This window comes from Athene noctua, chromosome 11 (genome assembly GCF_965140245.1).
Source record: "Athene noctua chromosome 11, bAthNoc1.hap1.1, whole genome shotgun sequence".
Classification (NCBI taxonomy): domain Eukaryota; kingdom Metazoa; phylum Chordata; class Aves; order Strigiformes; family Strigidae; genus Athene; species Athene noctua.
Genome location: NC_134047.1, coordinates 11906361 through 11928330, shown reverse-complemented (window position 1 = coordinate 11928330; position 21970 = coordinate 11906361). Strand labels below are relative to the sequence as shown.

The 21970-nt window shown below is 37.4% G+C and overlaps 1 protein-coding gene across 1 annotated transcript; it reads left to right on the top strand.

Annotated features, from left to right (window-relative positions):
- Positions 1-10031, top strand: LOC141964592 (homeobox protein CDX-4-like). The gene is made up of 3 exons (XM_074915175.1): positions 1-430; positions 5393-5538; positions 9249-10031. The coding sequence occupies exons 1-3, from the start codon at positions 1-3 to the stop codon at positions 9453-9455; spliced, it is 783 nt and encodes a 260-aa protein (XP_074771276.1). The 3' UTR covers positions 9456-10031.
- Positions 10032-21970: the final 11939 nt, after the last annotated feature.

Below are 21970 nucleotides of genomic sequence, written 5' to 3'. Positions count from 1 at the left end.
ATGTATGTGAGCTCTCTCTTGGATAACGAGAACAGCATGTATCCAGGATCTGCAAGGGAGAACAACAACCTGCCAGGGCAAAACTTTGTGTCTACTCCACCCTATTCAGATTACATGGGATATCATCCTGTGCCAACTCTGGACACCCATGGACAGCCTGCAGGAACATGGGGATCGCCCTATGGCCCACAGAGGGAGGACTGGAACGCTTACGGCCCAGGACCTTCCAGCACTGTTGCTGCTGCACAGATCAATGGCTCGTCTCCTGGACAGGTCTCCTACAGTTCTGCTGATTACAGCTCCCTCCATCCTGCTGGATCTGGGGGGTTACCTCCTGTAGATACAATTAATACACAGCAAATCTCTCCCAACAGCCAAAGGCACAGCTCTTATGAATGGATGAGGAAAACAGTGCAAGCTAATACTACTGGTAAGTGTATATTCAACTTTCAACCTGAGAAAGCGTCTTCTGCTATCACCAGTCTTATAAATAATTAACTTTACTTGAAGCACATAGGTTGGTGGGTCATTTACGACATTTATTTAACCTACTGCTGTTTAATGCAGTTTTAACTAAATTTGCACTAGTTTCACTTTCGTCCCATAATGGCTTTATAAGGTTACTATAGAGGAATGGCTGTTGTGTTTAGATATGACTACATGTCACTCAAGCCCAGGAATCTTTGTTGTAAAGCATTTTGGATTAAAAACATGATACTCTTGACAATGTTATGGAACAAAGAATGCAGCAACATTTAACAGCTACAAGCAAAAATACCACATACTCTTTTGTGCCTCAAGGTAAATATCAATATAAAATCAGGTTGATCTTTTTAAATTTTTACAGATTTTTCAATACTTTTAAAGAAAATTATGTGCTCTGATCCAACTGTAGTGATTATGCAATTTTCTGTGCTGTTCCTTTGTCTTATTTTTCTGCCTATATTAGGTGAGAAGAAATATTCCTAGAGACATAAACTGATCAGCATAGACTATTTTGTTTGCAGACCACATATCTCATCAGTCCTTTTCATTTAGTTTCAAATCAGTTTTACAAATTTTTCTCATGTACCAGAATTCTGAAGCTTGCCACAACTGTACAATTAAAAATCACTTTTTTGCAAGTGTCACTCGTTGATATGCCTGGTTTTGTTTGCAAGCCGCATGCCAAATGAACCTTTAGGTGTATATTCCCAAAGTGTAAATTGGGTATAGCAAGGTTTGCTAAATCTATTGTTAAGGTTAAAAGTAGTAAGTGTGTGTTAGAAAGCATCAAAGAAAATGCTCTATAGAAAAGCAATTACAACTGGAGCAATCTTAGAAGACACAGAAAATCAGCACTGCTTCTTGAGACACAATCCTCCTTCAAATGGTTATTACTCAAGAGCAAAATTAGTCTGCTAATTGTTTCTTTGTTATAAAGCAGATAGATACACACTGTTTTCTCACTGTTACTAAATAGAAAATGCCTAGTGAACATTAAGATATCACAATGCCATCCTTCCACTTGGAGCCTCTACAAATGTCTTCAAAGCCAGGCAGATCTATAGTTTTTTCCCCCTCATGTAAATCAGCAGTAACTTCATTAATATCATTGGAGATTTCCAGGTGTAGAAGTGATGCAAGGCTTGAGTGTAGACCAAATTCAACCGAGACTACTGAATGTCAGTGAGGCAACCCTGTCTCTGTCATGTTGTCACTGAATTTTAAATGTGTTACCCTTCTTCAAGAATAAAACATACTTAAAAATCTAAATCCTAGTTTTACACTTACTGCAGAGACATGGAAAATCCTGAAACGTTTTTCATGTGCTTGCTCAACTTCAGAAAATAGATATGCAATTCAGAAAAGCAGTTATGTGCTTAAATTCGTTTCTAGTCTGAAAAATACTTACACAGAATTCACAGACATGCTGAAATACTTTATGAACAATACTGGACAGGTGAAACAGGGCCTGTCAATAGATACATGTCCTGAGGCTGTGCATTCCTAGAGCCCAGTCCTTTGAAGTGTTAAAAACAGCTCAACACTTGACAGAATTGGGCTCAAGACACCAATCCAGTTTAAAAAAAGGGTGTGGGAGAGTAAACCAACAATGTGGTATTTTGCAATACAAGAAAAGTACCGAACAAATTTGGCTTTTCATTGGTGTTTTTAAAATAATGCTAACTGTAAAAAATGGAAAGTTTTAATACTGACACATAAAAAGTTGTGAAAAATTAAAGGAAATTCAAATAAATAATAACGATAAAATTATGCATGTAACAGCTACATATTAATTTAGCAATGCTTACTCTAGAAGATAATGTAAGAAAAATTACTTTATGCCATTATAACCACTCTTTGAATCAGACTTGATCTCTGTTTTTCCTTACTGCCATAATATTCATGCTATCAAAGTAGCCACTGGCTCCTTCGCTTCAATATTATTGCTGCTTAATACAGTTCATTGCTCTAAGATTTCAGAATTACAGCCCTAAACTTCAAGAATATAAGAAAATATGTGTATGTCCTTAACTTCACTAGTGGCATGTACTCACATTGATGTATGTGAGCAGCATGGAATAAGAGAAATCAAAACACATCTAATTCAATGAGGGAGCCTGCTGAAATACTGACCTAAAGAAAATGGGAATTGTTTTGGGGAAAAGATGTAAATGGAAATTTTTTCCCCTCTATTTAGGTTCTATTAAATACACAACATTCTGATTCAATATTCATATTGAGCATTTTATAGAAAAAAATAAATTGCAGGAAAAGTGAAATAAAAAATTACCTGAACAAGTAAATTCTCAGGATGACAGAACATCATGAAGACAGAACTATGTCCTTTCAACAAAAAAATTTGTTTTGAAATTACATATCCTCTTACTAAAAAACTATATATTCAGAAACAAACCTTTTTTAAATTTCAAATTGCAAACATATGGGGCAATATGACATTTTAAAAAAGAAACACTGACAGTGGGCTTGGTAAAGATATCTTCCCAGACAGGCTGAGAAAAAGAACATCTATCAAATTCCTTACAGTTTGATCTGGTTTTTACTAAAAATCAATGACAAAATGCCCTAACAACTTCAATTATGTAAGAGCAGAACTTCAGACCAATTAATTTCTAAAATCTGTGTAATCAAGTGTAAAATGTATATTTTATGAGAGCAAGTGAGCCTTCAAAGCACGAAACTTACTGAAAAGAAGTTATCTAAACAAGGGCCTAGAAAACAGCTTTTGTATCTTTTAAAAATTCAACTGAAACATCTGGGAGTGACCCTTTCCAGAAGGAGAACAGACTTTAAGGGGTTGAAACAAAAGGACAACATTATTTTTATATTTTTCAAGATCAACCTCAGTTTCTTGGTTTTTTTAAACTATAGTCCTCACATTTTAAGTCTTTATTTAAACAACCTGTGATGTACAAGTAAATCAGATTACATGACAGCAGAAACACAGCCAGAAAGCAAAATAGAAAAGCAGGAAAAAAAGGCTAGGCCTCTGCTCTAATGCTAATTTATTTTTCTTTGTAAACTACTTGTGACATCTATTTTCCACTGGCCTACATTGTCTGAGGTTTTGAGGCCTATCTGCCATATTGAGGCAGCAGACCCTTTTAACACTTCACTTTGCTTTGATATGCAGTCTTGTCTCTTCCTTCTCCCTCTTTTCTTCAGGAGTTATATTGCCGGAAAGGGTGATGATTTTCACAGCAAATAAAGAGGCCTTCTCCTAGCTTTATTGTCTTCAGAAGAAATGCTCTGTGAATTTTATGACCAAGGGGAATGGGGAAAACTACTCCTTTTCTCCACCCCCTCAAATCATGGTCATATTTGCTGATTGTAGTGAAGCCGGAATAACCCTGTTGAATTTTAACCTATTTTCAAAGATTACCTTCTAAGCCTTCAGTTTATAAGGAACCTGAATATCTATACTATTGTTAACATTATAACTATCACTTAGAGCAAATATTTCAAAGCCAACAATTTGTACCTTGAAAAAAGTAAACTTAGTTTGATGATTGTTTTAGTCCTGCAAATTTAGGCAGTAAAACCTTGTACACCAGAAGTCAAAGTGGCATAGGATTTGGGAAAACCTTCTTTAATTATGCATATTTCAAAATGTCTTAAGCTATGTCTACCTCTAGCCATCAGATAAAAACACTGCAGTCCATTCTCAGTGTTGGTCCAAAATTAAAGAGAACAGAGGAAAAAATATTCCTTCATCTATTTCTGTCCTTTTTCCCTCCGCTAAGATGAAAGAGTCTGACATTTGTTTAGGGCTTGTAAATTCCAAACCAATTGGCTTGTGTTTCTGAATGTGAAAGGGGTTCTTGATAAGATCTCCTTGTCGCTCCTTTGTGTGGCGTGTGCTCCATCTTAACACCTCAGTGGATTTTAGGGAACCACTTTAAAGGAGTCTTTGTCCTACAGTTTGTCCCAGAAAACTCACATCAAAAAAAACCTGGGAAGATCAGAAGAAAAAGGAAAACTATCTGGCTGTTGAAAGTGCAAAGGAGAATAAATAAGTGGAAAAGTGATCTCTCTGTATTATTACATGAAGAATTGTTTTTAAAAGCCTATGAAATGAGAGATACCTTCTAAACATCACATAATGCTTCTCTTAACAGTATTTATCCAATATATCTAAAATACTTCTTTTATACACTAGAGAGAGGATGATACGGAAATCCTTTTACAAGCATTTTATTGCCTCGTCTTACAAACTGACAAGTGCCTTCAGCTGGAAAGGGAAGCTCAGCACACAAAGTACCCCCAGTAATACCTCTACAGGCACGCAGCATCTTGGAAGACTGAATCTTTTTGAAAAAATAAATTCAAAAAGGTTGAAAGTTATTTAACTTATTGAACTTATAATCATGTCCTATGGCCACGCAAGAAAGCAAAAGCATTTCTAGTAGGACATTTCTTTGTGTTAGAGAGGTGATCTTTAAAAACTCATATAAAGAATTAGGACATGGTGCAACTAAACAAATTGTGACTGAACTTCAGTCTAGAAATGCTGTGGTTTTATGCCTGCATATGCACAGAAGTCACTTCATGAGCACTGAAATGAAACCCCTTTGAGATGAAATATAGCCATCACCAATTATGTACTGCTGTGAATTATTTAAGATGCTTCAAGGTGGTTTTCACTTACGAGCTTTACATTTAAATGTATCTTTACAGAGAGGAGGAGGTGAAGAGGGAAAACCAGTTATGATAACCAGTACTCACTTACTCACCCTGCACATCCTATTCCTTCTCTGTAACACAGAAAACAATTCCATGCAAGTACTCTGTAGGTCAATTAATATCTGTAAAATGTTTGAGATGTTTGAAAGAAAGATGCTTTAGAAAATAAAATTCAACATATTAATAATATTTCTTTCTTAAACAGGTAAAACAAGAACAAAAGAAAAGTACCGAGTTGTTTACACAGATCATCAGAGACTAGAATTAGAGAAGGAATTTCACTGCAACAGATACATTACAATAAGGAGAAAGTCAGAACTTGCAGCAAACCTGGGACTATCTGAAAGACAGGTACACAGAGACTGTCCGTCATTCATATGCACCCATTCATCAGACACTGTTACTGCCAGGGGACGTGAGCAGCATCACATTCGGCATCCAAAAGTAGTGCAAAGGCAACCATGATACAGCTTCCAAGTATATTTGACACAATGCAAATACAAATTAATAAATTGGTTCATTTGACAAAAACCTCCAGTTATGGGTCACTGAATAATTTATAGTAGAAAAAGTACTTATGTGCATAACAGCCTGTGAGACAGCTAGACTTTAAACAGCTATTCTTAACATTATCTCAAGCTATGTTCTCAAGAGTTATGATATTCACCATTTAATTTCTTCTTGCAAACACAAAATGGTGGCCAGAAAAATTCCAAAGTACTGAATATATTTCAGCTGTAAGCCAGGAAAATGAAAACTCAGCACTTGAGGAACAAATGAGATATCTGTATTTTTTTGTTACAAATTTATTGCCACTATTTCCATAGGCCACATTCTTCCTCAGTCAGTTGGATTTCAGCACATTTTAAACAGTTTTTACAATCTTTGATTTTCAAGTCAGGATTTCATTTTACTATTATGTTCACAGGTACTTCACCTACAGTAGTAGCTCACACCCACTATATACACAATGCTTCAGGCTGTACAATTTGGTGCCAAATTTTTATGTGTATTATACACATATATGGAGCCAAGACTATCCATTCTGGAAATTTTCAAGTGCCTACTTAGATCCATTGCTTCTTTGGGAAGCAGCTCTGCATTCATTCATATCAAGTATAAGCTCTGTCCTGAATAAAGATAGTCTCTTGAGCAGAGGCCCAGGTATCGTACAAAGCCTAGGGGGATTCAGGCTAAAGAATTTCCTAAAAATCACAGTGTTGAAGAGCACACTTACAAGGCACAGCTCTGCAGTCTGCACATATATTAACTGTGGAATCCAACCCTCTTTATACAACAGTTTTGCAATGGTTCTGCTACAGTTAGGAGGATGAGGAAAGATTTGGCAGTACTGAATAAGGCATCTCATACCTTAGCAACCAGATTTACTGCCCTCAGGTAAAATAAGAGACCTTTCATTTCAGAATTTTACAAACTTCATTATTTCTGAATATACACATTCAGTTCTTTAATATATTCTCTTTCAGTAGCCTCCTTTGCTTCTGCATTCAGTCTGTGCAAGAATATGGAACAGAGAGGGACCAATTGATGCTGGAAGTGTAAGGATACATAGATAAGCAATGGTATTTAAGGATCGAGCACTGCATTTTTACAAACATATTGTGGTGCACTGATGTTCAATCCCAGACCCAAACAGTACATAGATTGCACTCTACACATTTTAAGTTGCCCCAGAAAAACAAGTCTATCATTCATAGAATCACAGAATGGAGTGGAAGAGATCTTGAAGATCACACATTCCCACCCCCCTGCCATGGGCAGGGACACCTTCCACTAGCCCAGGTTGCTCCAAGCCCCGTCCAACCTGGCCTTGAACCCTGCCAGGGAGGGGGCAGCCACAGCTTCTCTGGGCAGCCTGTGCCAGGGCCTCACCCCCCTCACAGGGAAGAATTTCTTATATCTAATCTAAATCTACCCTCTGTCAGTTTAAAGCTGTTACCCCTCATCCTATCCCTACACCCCCTGATCAGGAGTCCCTCCACACCTTTCCTGTAGCCCCTTTAAGCACTGGGAGGCCACTCTAAGGTCTCCCCAGAGCCTTCTCTTCTCCAGCTGAACACCCCCAACTCTCTCAGCCTGTCCTCACAGGGGAGGTGCTCCAGCCCCTGATCATCTTTGTGGCCTCCTCTGGACCCACTCGAGTGGGTCCATGTACTTCTGATGTTGGGGGCCCCAGAGCTGGACAGAGAACTGCAGAGGGAGGTCTCATGAGAATCAAGTAGAGGGGGAGGATCCCCTCCCTTGACCTGCTGGCCACACTGCTCTTGATGCAGCCCAGGACACGGTTGGCTTTCTGGGCTGTGAGCGCACATTGCTAGCTCACAGTCAGTTTTCCATCCACCAATACCCCCAAGTCCTTCTCCGCAGGACTGCTCTCTCCATCTACTCCTCTCCCAGCCTGGATTTGTGCTTGGGATTGCCCCGGCCCATGGGCAGGACCTTGCACTTGGCCCTGTTGAACTTCATGAGGTTCACATTGTTGCCCCCCCCTCTCAGGCCTGTCTAGGTCCCTCTGGATGGCACATCCTTTCCTTCCAGTGTGTCAACTGCACTACACAGGTTGGTGTCATTGGTGAACTTACTGAGGGTGCCTTGATCCCACTGTCCATGTCAGGGACAAAGATGTTAAACAGCACTAGTCCAAACATCGATCCCTGAGGAACGGCACTTGGACATTGAGCTGTTGATCACAACTCTCTTGAATTCTTTATCCATCAAGCGGTCCACCTGTCAAATCCACGTCTCTCCAGTTTAGAGACAAGGAAGTCATGCAGGACAGTGTCAAAAGCTTTGCACAAGTCCAGGTAGATAACATCAGTTGGTCTTCCCTTATCCACCATCCATTGATGGACTACAGTTTGTTATACAGTAGGATATGGCTGCATTGGAAAATTTTTAGAGAACTGCAATTATGATGAAAGATTCAAAACCTCCACCTTAATGTTATGCAAGCTGGCTGATTTAGAACACAGACATGCCTCGTGTAACCAACAATGCCACAAAATCAGCAGTTTCCTTTTACATAGCTATTGCTATTAAAGCCATCCAATTTCTGACTGGCAGATTTCCTTCAAGTATAATGTCCACAAAATACATAATCCTCATTTCTACAGGACTCATGACAGACAAAGCTAAATGCTTCTTACTGTCATTAACTAGTAAGTAACAAAAAGTAACTAGAACAAAATAATGAGATTTTTAATACAAAGCAATGGTGCAACTTTCTATAACATAATGTATTCAACACACCTTAAAAGATATCACAAAAACTGTAAAGTAAGAACACAAAAAATTAATGATAAGGAAAACGGTGTTTTCTACTCATTCATACTTTCACATAAGGAAAGAAAATACAGATACTGAAACTAAAAGTAGATTTCAAACTGATAGCAGTCTTTTCATATGCACAATTAGCCTGGAAAATTAACTGTTATTAAGTAATGCTGATATCTATTCATAGACACAACATAGTATATATGTATCTGTAAAATACATATATATAGTTCAGTAACAAAAAAAAATAGAAACTTAAAAAATACATAAGAATATAAGTACACACAAAAATCACTCACAATATAAATGAAGAAATAGAACCCTCACTATTTGGGTTTAAATTAATCTGTAACATAGATGATAAAGAAATATTCAAAATTATTACATAATTGCATCTTCTTAAAGTATGACACATGCCACTGTCAAAGTTTAGCTGATGAACTAGTTGGACCCCAAGTCTACACGAGTAAGTTATTCCTGTGTTCCTAAATATAACACAGCAAGTTCACTTCACATCAGGTCTAAGAAAGGAGTCTCATTGTTTATTGATTATGATGCAAACAATGAATACAAAGTAACTAAAAATTTTTTTTACTGCACAAATTCAGTGTTTTGTGGTTTTGGGGGGTTTGGGGTGGTTTTTTTGGTTTGTCTTTTTTGGGGTTTTTAATAATTCTTTTAAACATATCTATATTTTCAATGCTGTTATTACTGTAAAAACTTGAGCACTGCTTTGAGTTAATCAGCTATCATTTATAACACCACAGGTGAAAATCTGGTTCCAGAATCGCCGAGCTAAAGAAAGAAAAATGATCAAGAAGAAAATATCTCAGTTTGATGGCAGCGGTGGCTCAGCTCAGAGTGACTCTGGTTCACTCAGTCCAAACGAAATACCTAGCTCTCTGTTCCCACCACCACATGGAATAAATGGATTACAGCCTAATGACATTCATCAAGTCATAGTTTCAGAATGAACAGAGGAAAAAAAAAAAAAAGGAAAAAAGAAAAAAAAAAGGAAAAAAAAAAAAAGGAAAAAAGAAAAAAAAAAGGAAAAAAGAAAAAAAAAAGGAAAAAAGAAAAAAAAAGGAAAAAAGAAAAAAAAAGGAAAAAAGAAAAAAAAAGGAAAAAAGAAAAAAAAGGAAAAAAGAAAAAAAAAGGAAAAAAGAAAAAAAAGGAAAAAAGAAAAAAAAAGGAAAAAAGAAAAAAAGGAAAAAAGAAAAAAAAGGAAAAAAGAAAAAAAAGGAAAAAAGAAAAAAAGGAAAAAAGAAAAAAAGGAAAAAAGAAAAAAAGGAAAAAAGAAAAAAGGAAAAAAGAAAAAAAAGGAAAAAAAGGAAAAAAAAAGGAAAAAAAAGGAAAAAAAAGGAAAAAAAAGGAAAAAAAGGAAAAAAAGGAAAAAAAAAGGAAAAAAAAGGAAAAAAAGAAAAAAAAAGAAAAAAAGGAAAAAAAAGGAAAAAAAAAGGAAAAAAAGGAAAAAAAAGGGGAAAAAAAAAAAAAAGGATGAGTTTTGCCACCATTTGTCCATACACCACCCCCACCCCACCCCCTTTAAAACTCCACTTTGCAACGGACCATTCTCATTTAACTGTCTTCAGAGTGCTGATTTATAAGTACAGGATCTGGGACTATTATTGAAATACTTTAATTATTGTGGAAATCTCAGGGAACTTGTGCTGCTAAGATTCATCACTCAAAATCTTTCAGTAGGAGGTAATTTGCTTCAGACACACAAAAATGATACAATTGAAGATTCAAGTAAACATAGTTCTAGTCTGATCATATGTATACACAGAAAACTAAGTGAACTGATTATAAAATAGAGTACTATTGCATAAAATATAAGATGCTGGGTGGATTTGGTTTGTTACATTTTATATAATTAGAGTAAACTGTAGATGTTAATAAATATTTACACCTAAGTGTACTGAAAAGAATGCTACTTTTTGAAAACAACAAAAAACATTTAAAACACTTTTAAACACTCAAGAAACATAACAATGTTGCTATACCAACATATAGCATTTAATCAAATAGAAACATCTTTTTTGCCCTATGAAAATGTATTCAAACATGCCAATCTCCTAAGCAATAGTTAGAGATATATAATATCATACCAAACCTGCCAAGATTCGTTCAATTTTAAGAAATGCAGCAATTTGTCATGCACATTAGTAAATGCCAGACAGTTTGGAAGGTAAGTATTACTTCAGTCCTCAATAAATGCACATATTATTGCTCAAAAATATGAGCACAAATGTAATGGAAACAGAACTGTTACTACCCACAAACCACCAAAAAGCAAATAAAGAATTTAATGTCTCTAAACCTTTGAAGTGCAATAGTAGCAGTCTTTGGCCACTGATTTTATACATGACACTTATTTTGGGATAAAGGCAAGAAATATTCCAAAGTAGCTGTATTTTGAAGCTGTTATCAAGCAGATTAGCATCCATAAAGTCACAGCGAGCATGTAACAAAAAGTGTTCACTCCATGGGCACTCCTGCAAGAGCTCAAATTAAGGATGAACATGCTCACACTGTGATTAGCTTTAATTATTAGTTCATGTTGGCAGGTAAGAAGGTAGCAACAATATACAGAAGAAAACAGATGAGTCTGGAAAAAGTACAAAGAAAACCCAAAGCACTAAAAAAAACCCCCAAACTCTTCTGTACTACTATTAATTGGAATTTCATACTATGCTCTACTGGAAAATAATATTACTGAAAAGGTCATCAGGAACAAAGGTAATAAAAAGGGAAAACAGAAGAATACTAACAGAAAACACCATTATCTGGCATAGGAAAACTCATGCATCACTTATTTCAACATCAAACTCTTGGTCTCAGAAACAGCAGATCAAATTCTGCTTTTCTTAATGTCAACGACCATTGATATTGCACTGAACAACACAGACAGAACTTGTCAAAGTGCTATCTGGATTTAATAAATCAGATAAATTTGAAGACATGCCTCACTTTTCCATTTAAAAATAACTGTTAGAATAATTCCATGAAAGTAATTCTACTAGGAGTTGCAAGAATAACACTCTTCAAAAATAAATACTAAATCATATAACTGTAGACATAAATGTCTCAAGCTAAACTAGGAAGAAAATTTGTAACACAGGATAAGTTCTTGCTGATTGTAAGCATTTTGTGGGTGCTTTTCCAATCTATTTCTAATAATCTCCTATTCATATAGTTAAATTAAGTGGGCATATCTTAATGCAAACTACTGTAAACAAAAATCTTCTGTATATAAATATGTATAAAACTCAGCCCTATGAGAAATTGAGACTACATCTGCATGGCTTTAATTCTGGATCTTCTAAAACTGCTCACTGATATTATAGTGTTACATGACTGCAGGAACATTTTAGAAGGCAGAGCAGCAGGTTACAGAGCATGCACACACACAGATCTACTTCTGTTTATATACTAGCTATATACATGCTAGCAGACAGCAAGACACATATGTGCTGCTGTGTTCTGCTTCTCATTCAAAGAAATCCATATGTTTGCTCTATAACAGATTTCGGAAAGAAGCTTTTCCCAGTTTCACCAGTCACTTCACCTGTGTTGTCCTTTCATACATGAAGGATGTAGAAGATAAAATAATCTCCCAAGAAACTCATGAAGAAAGAAGCTGTAATACTTTAGATATACAAGAGAAAAAGGGCAGAGGAACTTTACCTTGCTACCCAAATCTCAAATCTTCAGAAGGCCTACCTCTGTGGAAGAGCAGGAGATGGATTTTGTGAATGTTATTGGTAACACAGAAATGGAGCGCAAGAGAAAACTTTTTTCTAGTTTCCAGGTTTTTTTTCTGTGATGAGTTTTCAAATCAGCGTGGAAGAATAGCAAGTAAAGAGCTATAAGATACAACACATCATTCATTATATTTGTATACTAGAAATGCATGGCTTAACTTAAAATTTCATTCCTTCTAATTTATGTCAAAATTGAAATAAAAAACTTACATAGTTATTTACCAGGTTCACATTCAACATATGCAAAATTATCACCTTGCAGTTTCTAAACAAGCTCCAGTCTATCTGAATTGCCAGAGCTGGGAAACACCAAGCTGTTCTGACAAACTGGGCAGAAGAGCCACTGAAGCCATTGATTGTACTTCAGAACAACCACTGTTCATGAAGGAAACATTTTAAATGAGACTACTTCAGATGTCAAATGGGAGTTTGAATGAGATACAGAGCACCTCCTATGACATATTTAAAATCAGTCTTGTCAATAAAAAGTGTTTTCCCTTTTCATGATCTTCACCCTCAATTTTTTTCATCAGGTCTATTTTAAATGTATTCAAAGCATACATTAATAAATATTCAGGGAAGACACCCTCTTTCATGCACGAGGTAATGATCTCTAAGCTTAAAAACTGTATCAGATTATCTTCTCTGACTAGAGCTATGTCAAATAAGTTATTCCCCCTATCTTGTACTGTGCATAACTACCCCATCTAGATCATAATGTCCCTTTAAATCCAAGCATAGTGGCACAGCTGTTTCAAAATAATCTAAGGAAAAAAAAAAAAACACCTTTATTAAATTCTTTTAGACTAACAGGGATCATTTTTAGTAAACTTGATTACAGAGCAATTAAATATGCAGTCATGTTACCAGGTCAGGAAGATGGTAAGCCATGAAGAGGGGAAAATGGCATGCAGCTGAAAGAAGAGAATTCTTACTCTGTCTCTGACAGGGTTTGCACATTTTATCTAACTGTAGCCTACGACATTTGTTTTTTTTCCCAGAAAATGTCATCTCAAAGCAAAATACAATTCAGAACTACATGCTGGCACATTTTAATGGCCTATTAAAGACTACACGACAGCCTGACAATTCATCCTATATTCATGTTCTGCCAAGATCAACATGGGAACACAAGGATCAGGATACGCAGTTGGGTGGAGGCAACACAGACATTACGAAGCCCTTACATCGCTGCTCTTTTCTGGGCAGCTGTGTTTGACTCCTCTACATTGCTTATGTAAAAGAAAAGTTTCACAAGATGGGAATCCAGCCCTTGTATTTAATTTTTGTATTTATGTGGGTGAGAAGAAACTCTAAAAGGCTTCAAATAAGATTTTCCAATATTTGTCTTTCCTCTTTTGAAGACTTCTCCGGGGACTTTAATTAAACTCTCCTTTAGCACCATTAGGCAATTAAAATAATAATAAATCAAACACGATCCTTCTCACCCAGTGGGTATCTTCCTCAAGCTCTCTGTTTCCTGTTTTTTCACTTTATGTCAATAGAAAACCAACACACTGTTGAAATTCAGCTGTTTGATTGGTATTTCGAGTTTGCAAAGTAGTGAGCCACTTTAACACCATGCTGATATCACAAGAAAATTCTGCATCACACAACTCTCTAACTCCAGCAGCCAGCAAATTCCTTCTGACATTTATTTGAATCATCTTTATTCTTATAAGAATACAGTAGAGGTGCCAAAGCTTTGAGAACAACTACCTTTCTCAGTCTATCCCTAAATACTTAATCAAGAAGGAACACTCTACCACTACATGCTGAGACTCAGTGTAGCAGCACAGTGATTTAGCTTCATTAACTAACTTCTAAATATTGATCTGTGGGAGAAAATAAAGGAAATTACAGATTTATCTGTAGTTACAGTAATGATGGATAGTTTAGGCTAGAAATTGGAAAGGACTTTATTATAAGGTAATTTTTAAAAAATCATAATTTACAGAGAAGACAGTATAACTTAAACCCCTAATTGGCTGCTTGTAGTAGTAATACAGGTCAAATAAAAACCTGGATCAGAAAATTTACAATTGCTTGAAACTAAGATTACTATTGAAAATTGACCTACCTCTACATTAGGCATTTTCAGTATAAGCAGCAGACCTGCACGCCCCTGCATAAAGCCAAAAACTTTCTAGGCATTAGAAAATACTTGTACCACAAAACCAGATTCACCAAACCTCTCACATCACTCTTGACTTGCCTTACTTCAACAAATGAACATATCTAAATTTGCCTAATGAGTTACACATTTCTATTTCTAAACAAAAGATTGTGAACTTGCAGCCAGATGCTGGATGCACCTGGAAAGGGAAAAAGAATTCTGCTAAATGCAACATCCAAACCCATAAAAATTACCAGGGTCTTTTTCTCATAATAAATTCCATAACATTAAACAGAATCACCTAGACATTGGTTACAGCTCCTGATCAAAAGTCATGCTTTTATTTCCCAAAGAGTAAACTAGTAGGTAATGCTAACATTCTGAGATTTATTTCAAAAAAGCCTCAGATACTTATCAATCTTAAAATGTGTGGTTAATATTATTTTTTAAAAAATAGTATTATCTGCATTGAAGGAATGATTTTTATCATTCCATGGATGTGCTATACACTGATGATCCTACTGAAATTATCTGCAGCATATGTTGCACGCCATTTGGGTAAAGGTTTCATAATTTGAGAACGAAAAACGTGATCACAGGTGAACAGCTCAACAGGGGACTGAATGCTAGATGGCCATCTTGTAATCATGGATCTAAAACCCATTATTAGCTGCTGCTTCTCATGTGTAATTGTGGCTAAAACTGTTTGAAATGGCTATCCTACCAACTTAATACTTTGATCCACTGAAACTCTCTGGAGGCTGATATTCTTCCTATTGCCCCAGATATCAAAAGCAGAGCAAATGAAATATGAAACATTAATATTAGTGAAAAGTTAGAACACTGCCTAAGGATACCTGAAAAAGAGATGGGATATGGAACAGCATGCCAGTAAGAATCTCGACATTTCAGATGGTGGTTTTTTACAGGTTGCAGAATACTTCTGTGAGACCCCTTACCAGTACCAGTTTTCAGGAAGCCAGTGTAACTTTCACTGAATGAGGCACAGTTCTGCCTCAAGACAGTGCCAGGAACATGCACAATTTCCCAGGCAGGCATTTGGCATGCTGCCACCTGATATAGCTCAGAAAGCCAAACACCACAGCATCTCAGGAGGCTGCCTACAGTAACCAACGCAGCAATAAACACATCTTCCCCACCGCACTGTAGGGCTGAACTAAGAGGCAACAAGAACATAGTGAGGATGAGGTCAAAATCAAATTCAGACACGTACCTCACAAAGAGTCTTTAATTTTCAGTGTTTGACAGAATTCCAACCTGAGCAATGCAGCCATGCAGGTCTCCCAAATTTCATTATGCATCAGATGCTATTAAAGAGAACAGTTCAGCTTTTTAAGGTTTTTCCCCACTAAACTCTTATCTGTTTGTCACAGAATAACTTCAATCAGATCTATTTCTCAACTAGGAAAACAAGCTTGGATTAGTGTAAAAATAATATTTCAGCAGTAGTTTGGAATTCCAAAATGACTAAAAATATTTTCATTGAGATCTGGGCAGAGCTTTCCGTACTACAGAGCTGGTTCCTCAACATGAGGATTACTTTACCAGATCAGAAGCGCACGTCTCCCAATTTCATTAATGAAAGTCATGGAATCCTATCTCTCCTGCAACAAGGCACAGAATTGATAAACAAAAAGAAATTCAACCTCTGATGTGAGCTATCATGTTGCTCAAAAGCTGTTACTAGAAAAAAGTTATGAGGTTTTCAATGATAAAAACATTCTTGCACTCACTTTCTATGCCTCAAAATTCAGTATGTAACTAGAACCATCCTAAAGTCAATTACTGGTAAACTTATTTCCATGTTAAAAAACTCATCAGTTAAGCATGCATTGCTATGTTCAAGAATAAACCTGCCCTAGGGCTGAAGTAAAAGGGCAACCTAGCAAAACGGTGATTTGTAGTAAGGCTCATACACTGTGACCTGGCAGCGTTAGCAGCAGTTGCGTACAAAAGAGGACATTTTTAAAACTGGGTATGCAAAGAAAAACCAAATCATATAGAAGAAACCAATTCACAACTTAGAAACTAAGTACCTAGATAGAAGCAGCTTGGACAGAGAAGTACACAACAGCTACTGGGCAGGCATTCAGTAATGATTCTTTGTACTGGAGGAAAAGAGCAAGACCACACACTCACAGGGCAGCTGGCAGTTTGAAGGCTCTAAGGGGCAGAAGGGCAGCATCACGCAGCTGGGCAGCGTGATGCTGTCATAGAGTAGTCAATTCGGCTTTTAAGGGCACTCAGCCTCCAGCAAAACAAAACAGACTCTTCTTTTCGGCATAAACCTGTATGTAGTCACTGACCTTAGTCTTCTTGACATCTAGCTCATCATGCACATCCAACACAAAACACACCTTTATGTTCATTCATGTGTAAAAATCCTGTCCAGCCCCTCATACCACAGAGGGATGGCTGGAGCCCAGCTAGACTGCTAGTTTTATACTTAAGACTCAGACCATTTTCAAGCTTTGTCTTCATACAGTTCTGTAGGCATATCTGCTAGTTACTGCCTACTGCCATGGCAAATTCCTCAAACGTGATGTGAGTTCTGTGCCCAGACAGGACCATTTACTGTATCTTCCTCTCTTGGAAGAAGAGAAAGTGTAAAAATCAATCTGTAAGGCAATATAAGTCACCAGCAGCCTAGCACATGCAGGGCGGCCAAGAAAACAGAAAGCTTCACTGAAACAGGTTTGAAAGCAGCACTTAAAGAAAGCGGTTGTTCGCCAAAACACTACAAAGCATAAACACAGATGTTCTGACATTACCACAGCTTAACTTGCTTCGGTGTCAAGTTAATCCTGATTTCAACCAAGGTAAGTTCTCCAAAGCTGCTCATGTCACACTGGTGGAAACGATTCTTATGAAAACTGATCTTTTTACATCAGTGGAAGTATTTGTACCAAGAGACACCTCATTACTAACCACCACATCCTACCAGTTGATTTCTTCTACAAGTTTATTTCAATCTTTCCAGAACTTTTCACACAAGGAACTGCAGAAACAAGCTAACCAGGCAAAAAAAAAGAAAACCAAAACAAAACACCAATACCCCCCAACAAAAAAACCTCTCAAGATCTTGTATTCTGAACTCTCTCTCTCTCTCCCAAAGAAATCAGTAATCTCAGTTTATATAAACCAACACAGGAAGGGGGTACCTTACAGGTGAGGTCCAATACTGTTTATTCTGTTAACTCTTTTTGAAAAGGAGGATACTTCTGCTGTATCAAAACTGAGGCACTCACACCTCTAGCAAGGCCCTGAAGTTCTGAATCCCCTCCACCTCCTGAGTCAGTGTTGATCAAGAAACATGATGGTTCATTTGTTCACCAGCCTTATAATACATCCTCCAAACTCCAAGAATATATTCCTATTTTCTAACAACCACTTCCTTTGTTCAAACACCTAAGTGTCTGAAATGAGTGAATTTTGACAGCCAGCATGAAATCTCTTCTTGCATATTCGCCTTTCTGAATAATGACTGTGTGGTGGAGATTTATATGGAACAAAGAAGAAAAAAATATATTGGAAGAAGACTCAGTATCTCTCAGGCCCACATTAGCATTTGCTAATGTTCTCCCAATAGTGCTCTTATTTAATACTGGGCTTTGTTTTAACTCCTGTTTTCCCCACACTCTCCTTTTGTGTTTCATGCTCTATATAACAACACTTTTTATTTCAAGAAAGGAAGTGATATGGGTAGATAAACATTGCCAGAGACCATCATCTCTCCAACAAAGCATTCAATTTTTATGACATAATTGTTTATTTAATAAATGGCATCCCAAAAAATATGGAAAATGAGGCACTGAAATACTTCTTCCTGTGAAGCTATAAAGTTTGACAAATTATACTGAAAAAATTCCCTACAATATTGACATCTGAAACTCAGTACTAAGCAGGCATTCTTCAAATACCGATATGGGTTACAAAAGGTCTATTTTCACCCAGACAGGCATCATTCCTACTAGAAGAGAACCCACCAAAAAAATTAAAAGTCTACTTCAGCTGAACTTTGACTTCAGCCTATTAATTAAAAAGCATAAGACATTAAATATGAAGCTAGTATAGCAAAGCATCTTTTTCAATTACAGAGACTTCCTTTCTTGATTTGCTAATGCCCCAGACACTCATTATAAAGAGGTCATACAGTACATTATGCCAACACTCTACAGTTTCTCGTTTTACACTTCAATTCAGCAAATTATTTTACCACCTGTTTCAGTACCTAACAGAATTCATGCCTTAATTCCACCAAATATTCACTTCTGTCCATTTAAGTGTCGGTAGCATTAGCTTATTTATTAAATTAGAAAGCCAGCTGCATTAAAATGTTGGCTTTCCAATTACACATGCATGATACTGCTGCTGAATCTCCCTGTTTGCCACACCCTTCCCTACCACCTGCATCTCATCGTCATTTCTAATGTTTAAGTTAAAATCCTTGGAGACAAGTACAAGTTTCTCTATGTCACTTTATATTACACATACTGCTTGTCTCTCATTTTGTTTCATCCTTCTAAAATTTTCAACAGCTTTTTATTTGAACAAAACTGAACATATGCACGGAACAGGAAGCAGGGTTGGTTTCACAGCATCCAGGGGGGTCCTGAGCACTCTAAAAAAATCCAGCACAAATCTTCTTAAAGGGCTGGATCCACATCCCAAGGCACTGCAGAAGCGTATTCCAGTGAAAGCTGGATGATGCCAGGAGGGCACAGTGCCATGACCATGTGAAATCCCAGACTACAACCCTCCCAAGTTGCCTCTTTTGCTCTCACTTATTCACTTAAGCAGGCTGTGGACTGCTCCTTAGCCTCCTGTAATTGCCTGTTCCCATGGTTTACCTTTTTCCCTTACGTATCCAAGCATTATGCAGAGCAAGATGTGTAATTGCCAGACAAGGTTGAAACGGGGTTAAACTCCCTCACGCTCCCTAGCTCTGTGCAGCATGGAGCGAGTTTTGCCAAAAGACAGTGAGACATCTCAGTGGCAAACTGTCACCCTCTTATTCCAAATAATTTATAATTATGTTGAACAGCACTTAAGGCTGTTGGATTTCATTAGTAATCTTTCCCTGTTATAAGGGTTGTGTTTATCACTGTCTTTTGGGTTTTATCATTTAACTGGTCATTAAGCTCTCAGGCATCCCTCATCTCAGAGCAGCTTAGTTTCAGCAGTGAGACAATTTTATAGAAAAGTATTCTAAAACCAAAATACTTTTTATCAAGGGACTTGCCACCAGTGTCATTTTAGTTTTATAAAAATACACATAACACACAAAACCACACAGACTTATAGCAGATAGGGACAGGATCTCTCAATTCATAAGGTTACAGAGATGCTGTCACAAGTCATCAGGAAGTCTTTGCTACTAATGTACTCACAACTCCATTAATGGGAGTATTGCCAGACCACAGTCCAGACGAAACAATTATGATAATCAAGAAATACAGAAACTGACAGTTAGTTAAACACATAAAAAGATAGGAAATATCTTTACAAACATGCTTTCACCTAGTTATTCAAGACAACACATTTCATATCTTGGCAAGAGGCAGAAACCCTACCTGTGGCCCTCTATTCAAATTACTCCTTTGAGTAGGGAAGCACCTGCAAAAACTCTTCACTTGTGAGTTTAAATTATGCTAAGAAATAGAAATATTACTGCAAGGTTTATAAAAATCAGTGGTCATACAAAGCTTTAAGAAAACAGTAAGTATTGTAGCACCATGAAGAAGATAAAGCAATTATGTTATCACTATTTTATTCTGCGTTCTGCAGGGACAGTGCTGGCAAATGCTTCCATAATAAACTAAGAACGTGTTCCATGGGTTGCTCTGAAGTAGCCCCAGAGCTGTCTGACTTCTGCTCAGCAACAGAACACAGTCCTGAACCCAAGGGCTTGCACTGAGCGCACTCTCACAGGAAATGCTTGCCAAAAGGACAGCAGGTTACATCCCCTGCAGTTATATTTTAAATACAATTACTTTTCTCATGGATGGTTCACCAAAGCTGCCAAGATAATCTCAACTAAATACTGAAGCCTGTAATGTCAGTGCACTGCATCAGACCTATCCTTTTTTAAAGTGTTCTCAGCTCTGATTACAAGTTTTACCATTTTGACTTTCACATCAGTTAAATCAGACACTGTGAATTTAACTGAGAGTAAAATAAAGGCCAGTACTTTATTAGTAACCCCATATATAACTTTATTTCAGTGGTTTCAAGACTTTCTTTCCATGGGTTATGAATGGCAATCATGTATATACAAATGAAGATGAGTGGAAGAAATATTAGATCCTCAATTACAGAATTATTTCCACTTTTTGGACATATTTCTAAATAGGACATCTTTTTATATTTGGTCAATGACAGTGAGATATGTTCTGTTCCAGACTTACTTTCTCAGCAATTTATCCACAATATTCATTATTAAGCAAGAAAAAATTATTTTGACAAAAACAGAACATAGAACATATATTTTAATTTCATTTTATAATAATATCTTGTCCCTTAGTTATGATTTTTTTTCTCAAGTCATTAGAATGGGATTTACCTGCAACTCCAAATAAGATGGATAATGTGCTGAAGCAAGAGTACGTGGCACTGATAAAACCATAGCTCATCCAATTTTGCTTTCAGCAGTTGCAAAAATTTTCACGATCAAGGCCACTGCATTTTGCTGCAGTCTAGAAAGTCCTGAAAAACAGCAAAAACAATTTAGGAGGGAAGTATTTTCCCAGAATGACAGGGATAGAGATCCATTCTTTTAAGAGGTGGAGGTCCCTTCCTTAAAGTAGCTGTGGGTCAGAAATTCAGATTTGGCCACACAAGGGACCAAACACATCACTTTACAGTAGCTACAGTAATAATAAAACAAAACAAACACACCAAAATTTTAACAACAGCAACAACAAAAAAACAACCAACCAACCACACAAAAACCCTCTCAGAATTTTATTTGATTCTTCTATTTGGTGTTATTAATGGCTTTTTTGGCTCACGTTTGCAGTAGGTGACTAATAGAGTGCTTAACATTACCTCAATAATTACTACACCAAGGGGGGGGGGGGGGGGGGGGGCATTCCTCTCCTCTCAAGTATCCCAATATTTCTCTTCTCCAATTTTGGGACTCCTATGTGGATTTGCTTCCCTCTCACCACCCCATTACCCTTCAGGACTCAACTCGATTTCCAAACCGACCAACAAGCCCAGGACAATTACCTAAACCCTCAGGAAAATTCAACAACCGCTGGCCTCGCCGTTAAAATCGCCCCCTCTTCTTTCACCTCAGCCTCCGCGCAGCTCCCTGCCTACAACCCCGCACCCCCGGTGCGCGGCCCGGGTAACACCTAAGCAAGCAGGCTACTAAAGCTGGCAAGTGACAAGGGGAAGGTAGCCACCCGGATGTTTTTACTGAAGACGCCACAGCAATACACCTGGCACGGGGGTAAAGCCGAGAGGAAGTGCCGCCTGCCGCGCCGGCAGCCGGGCGGGACGCCCCCTCCCTGCCTCCCTCAGCAGCCCCTCGCGAACACCACCCCGGGCGCGCTGCGGCGGGAAGGGGCGCGCGCACCTG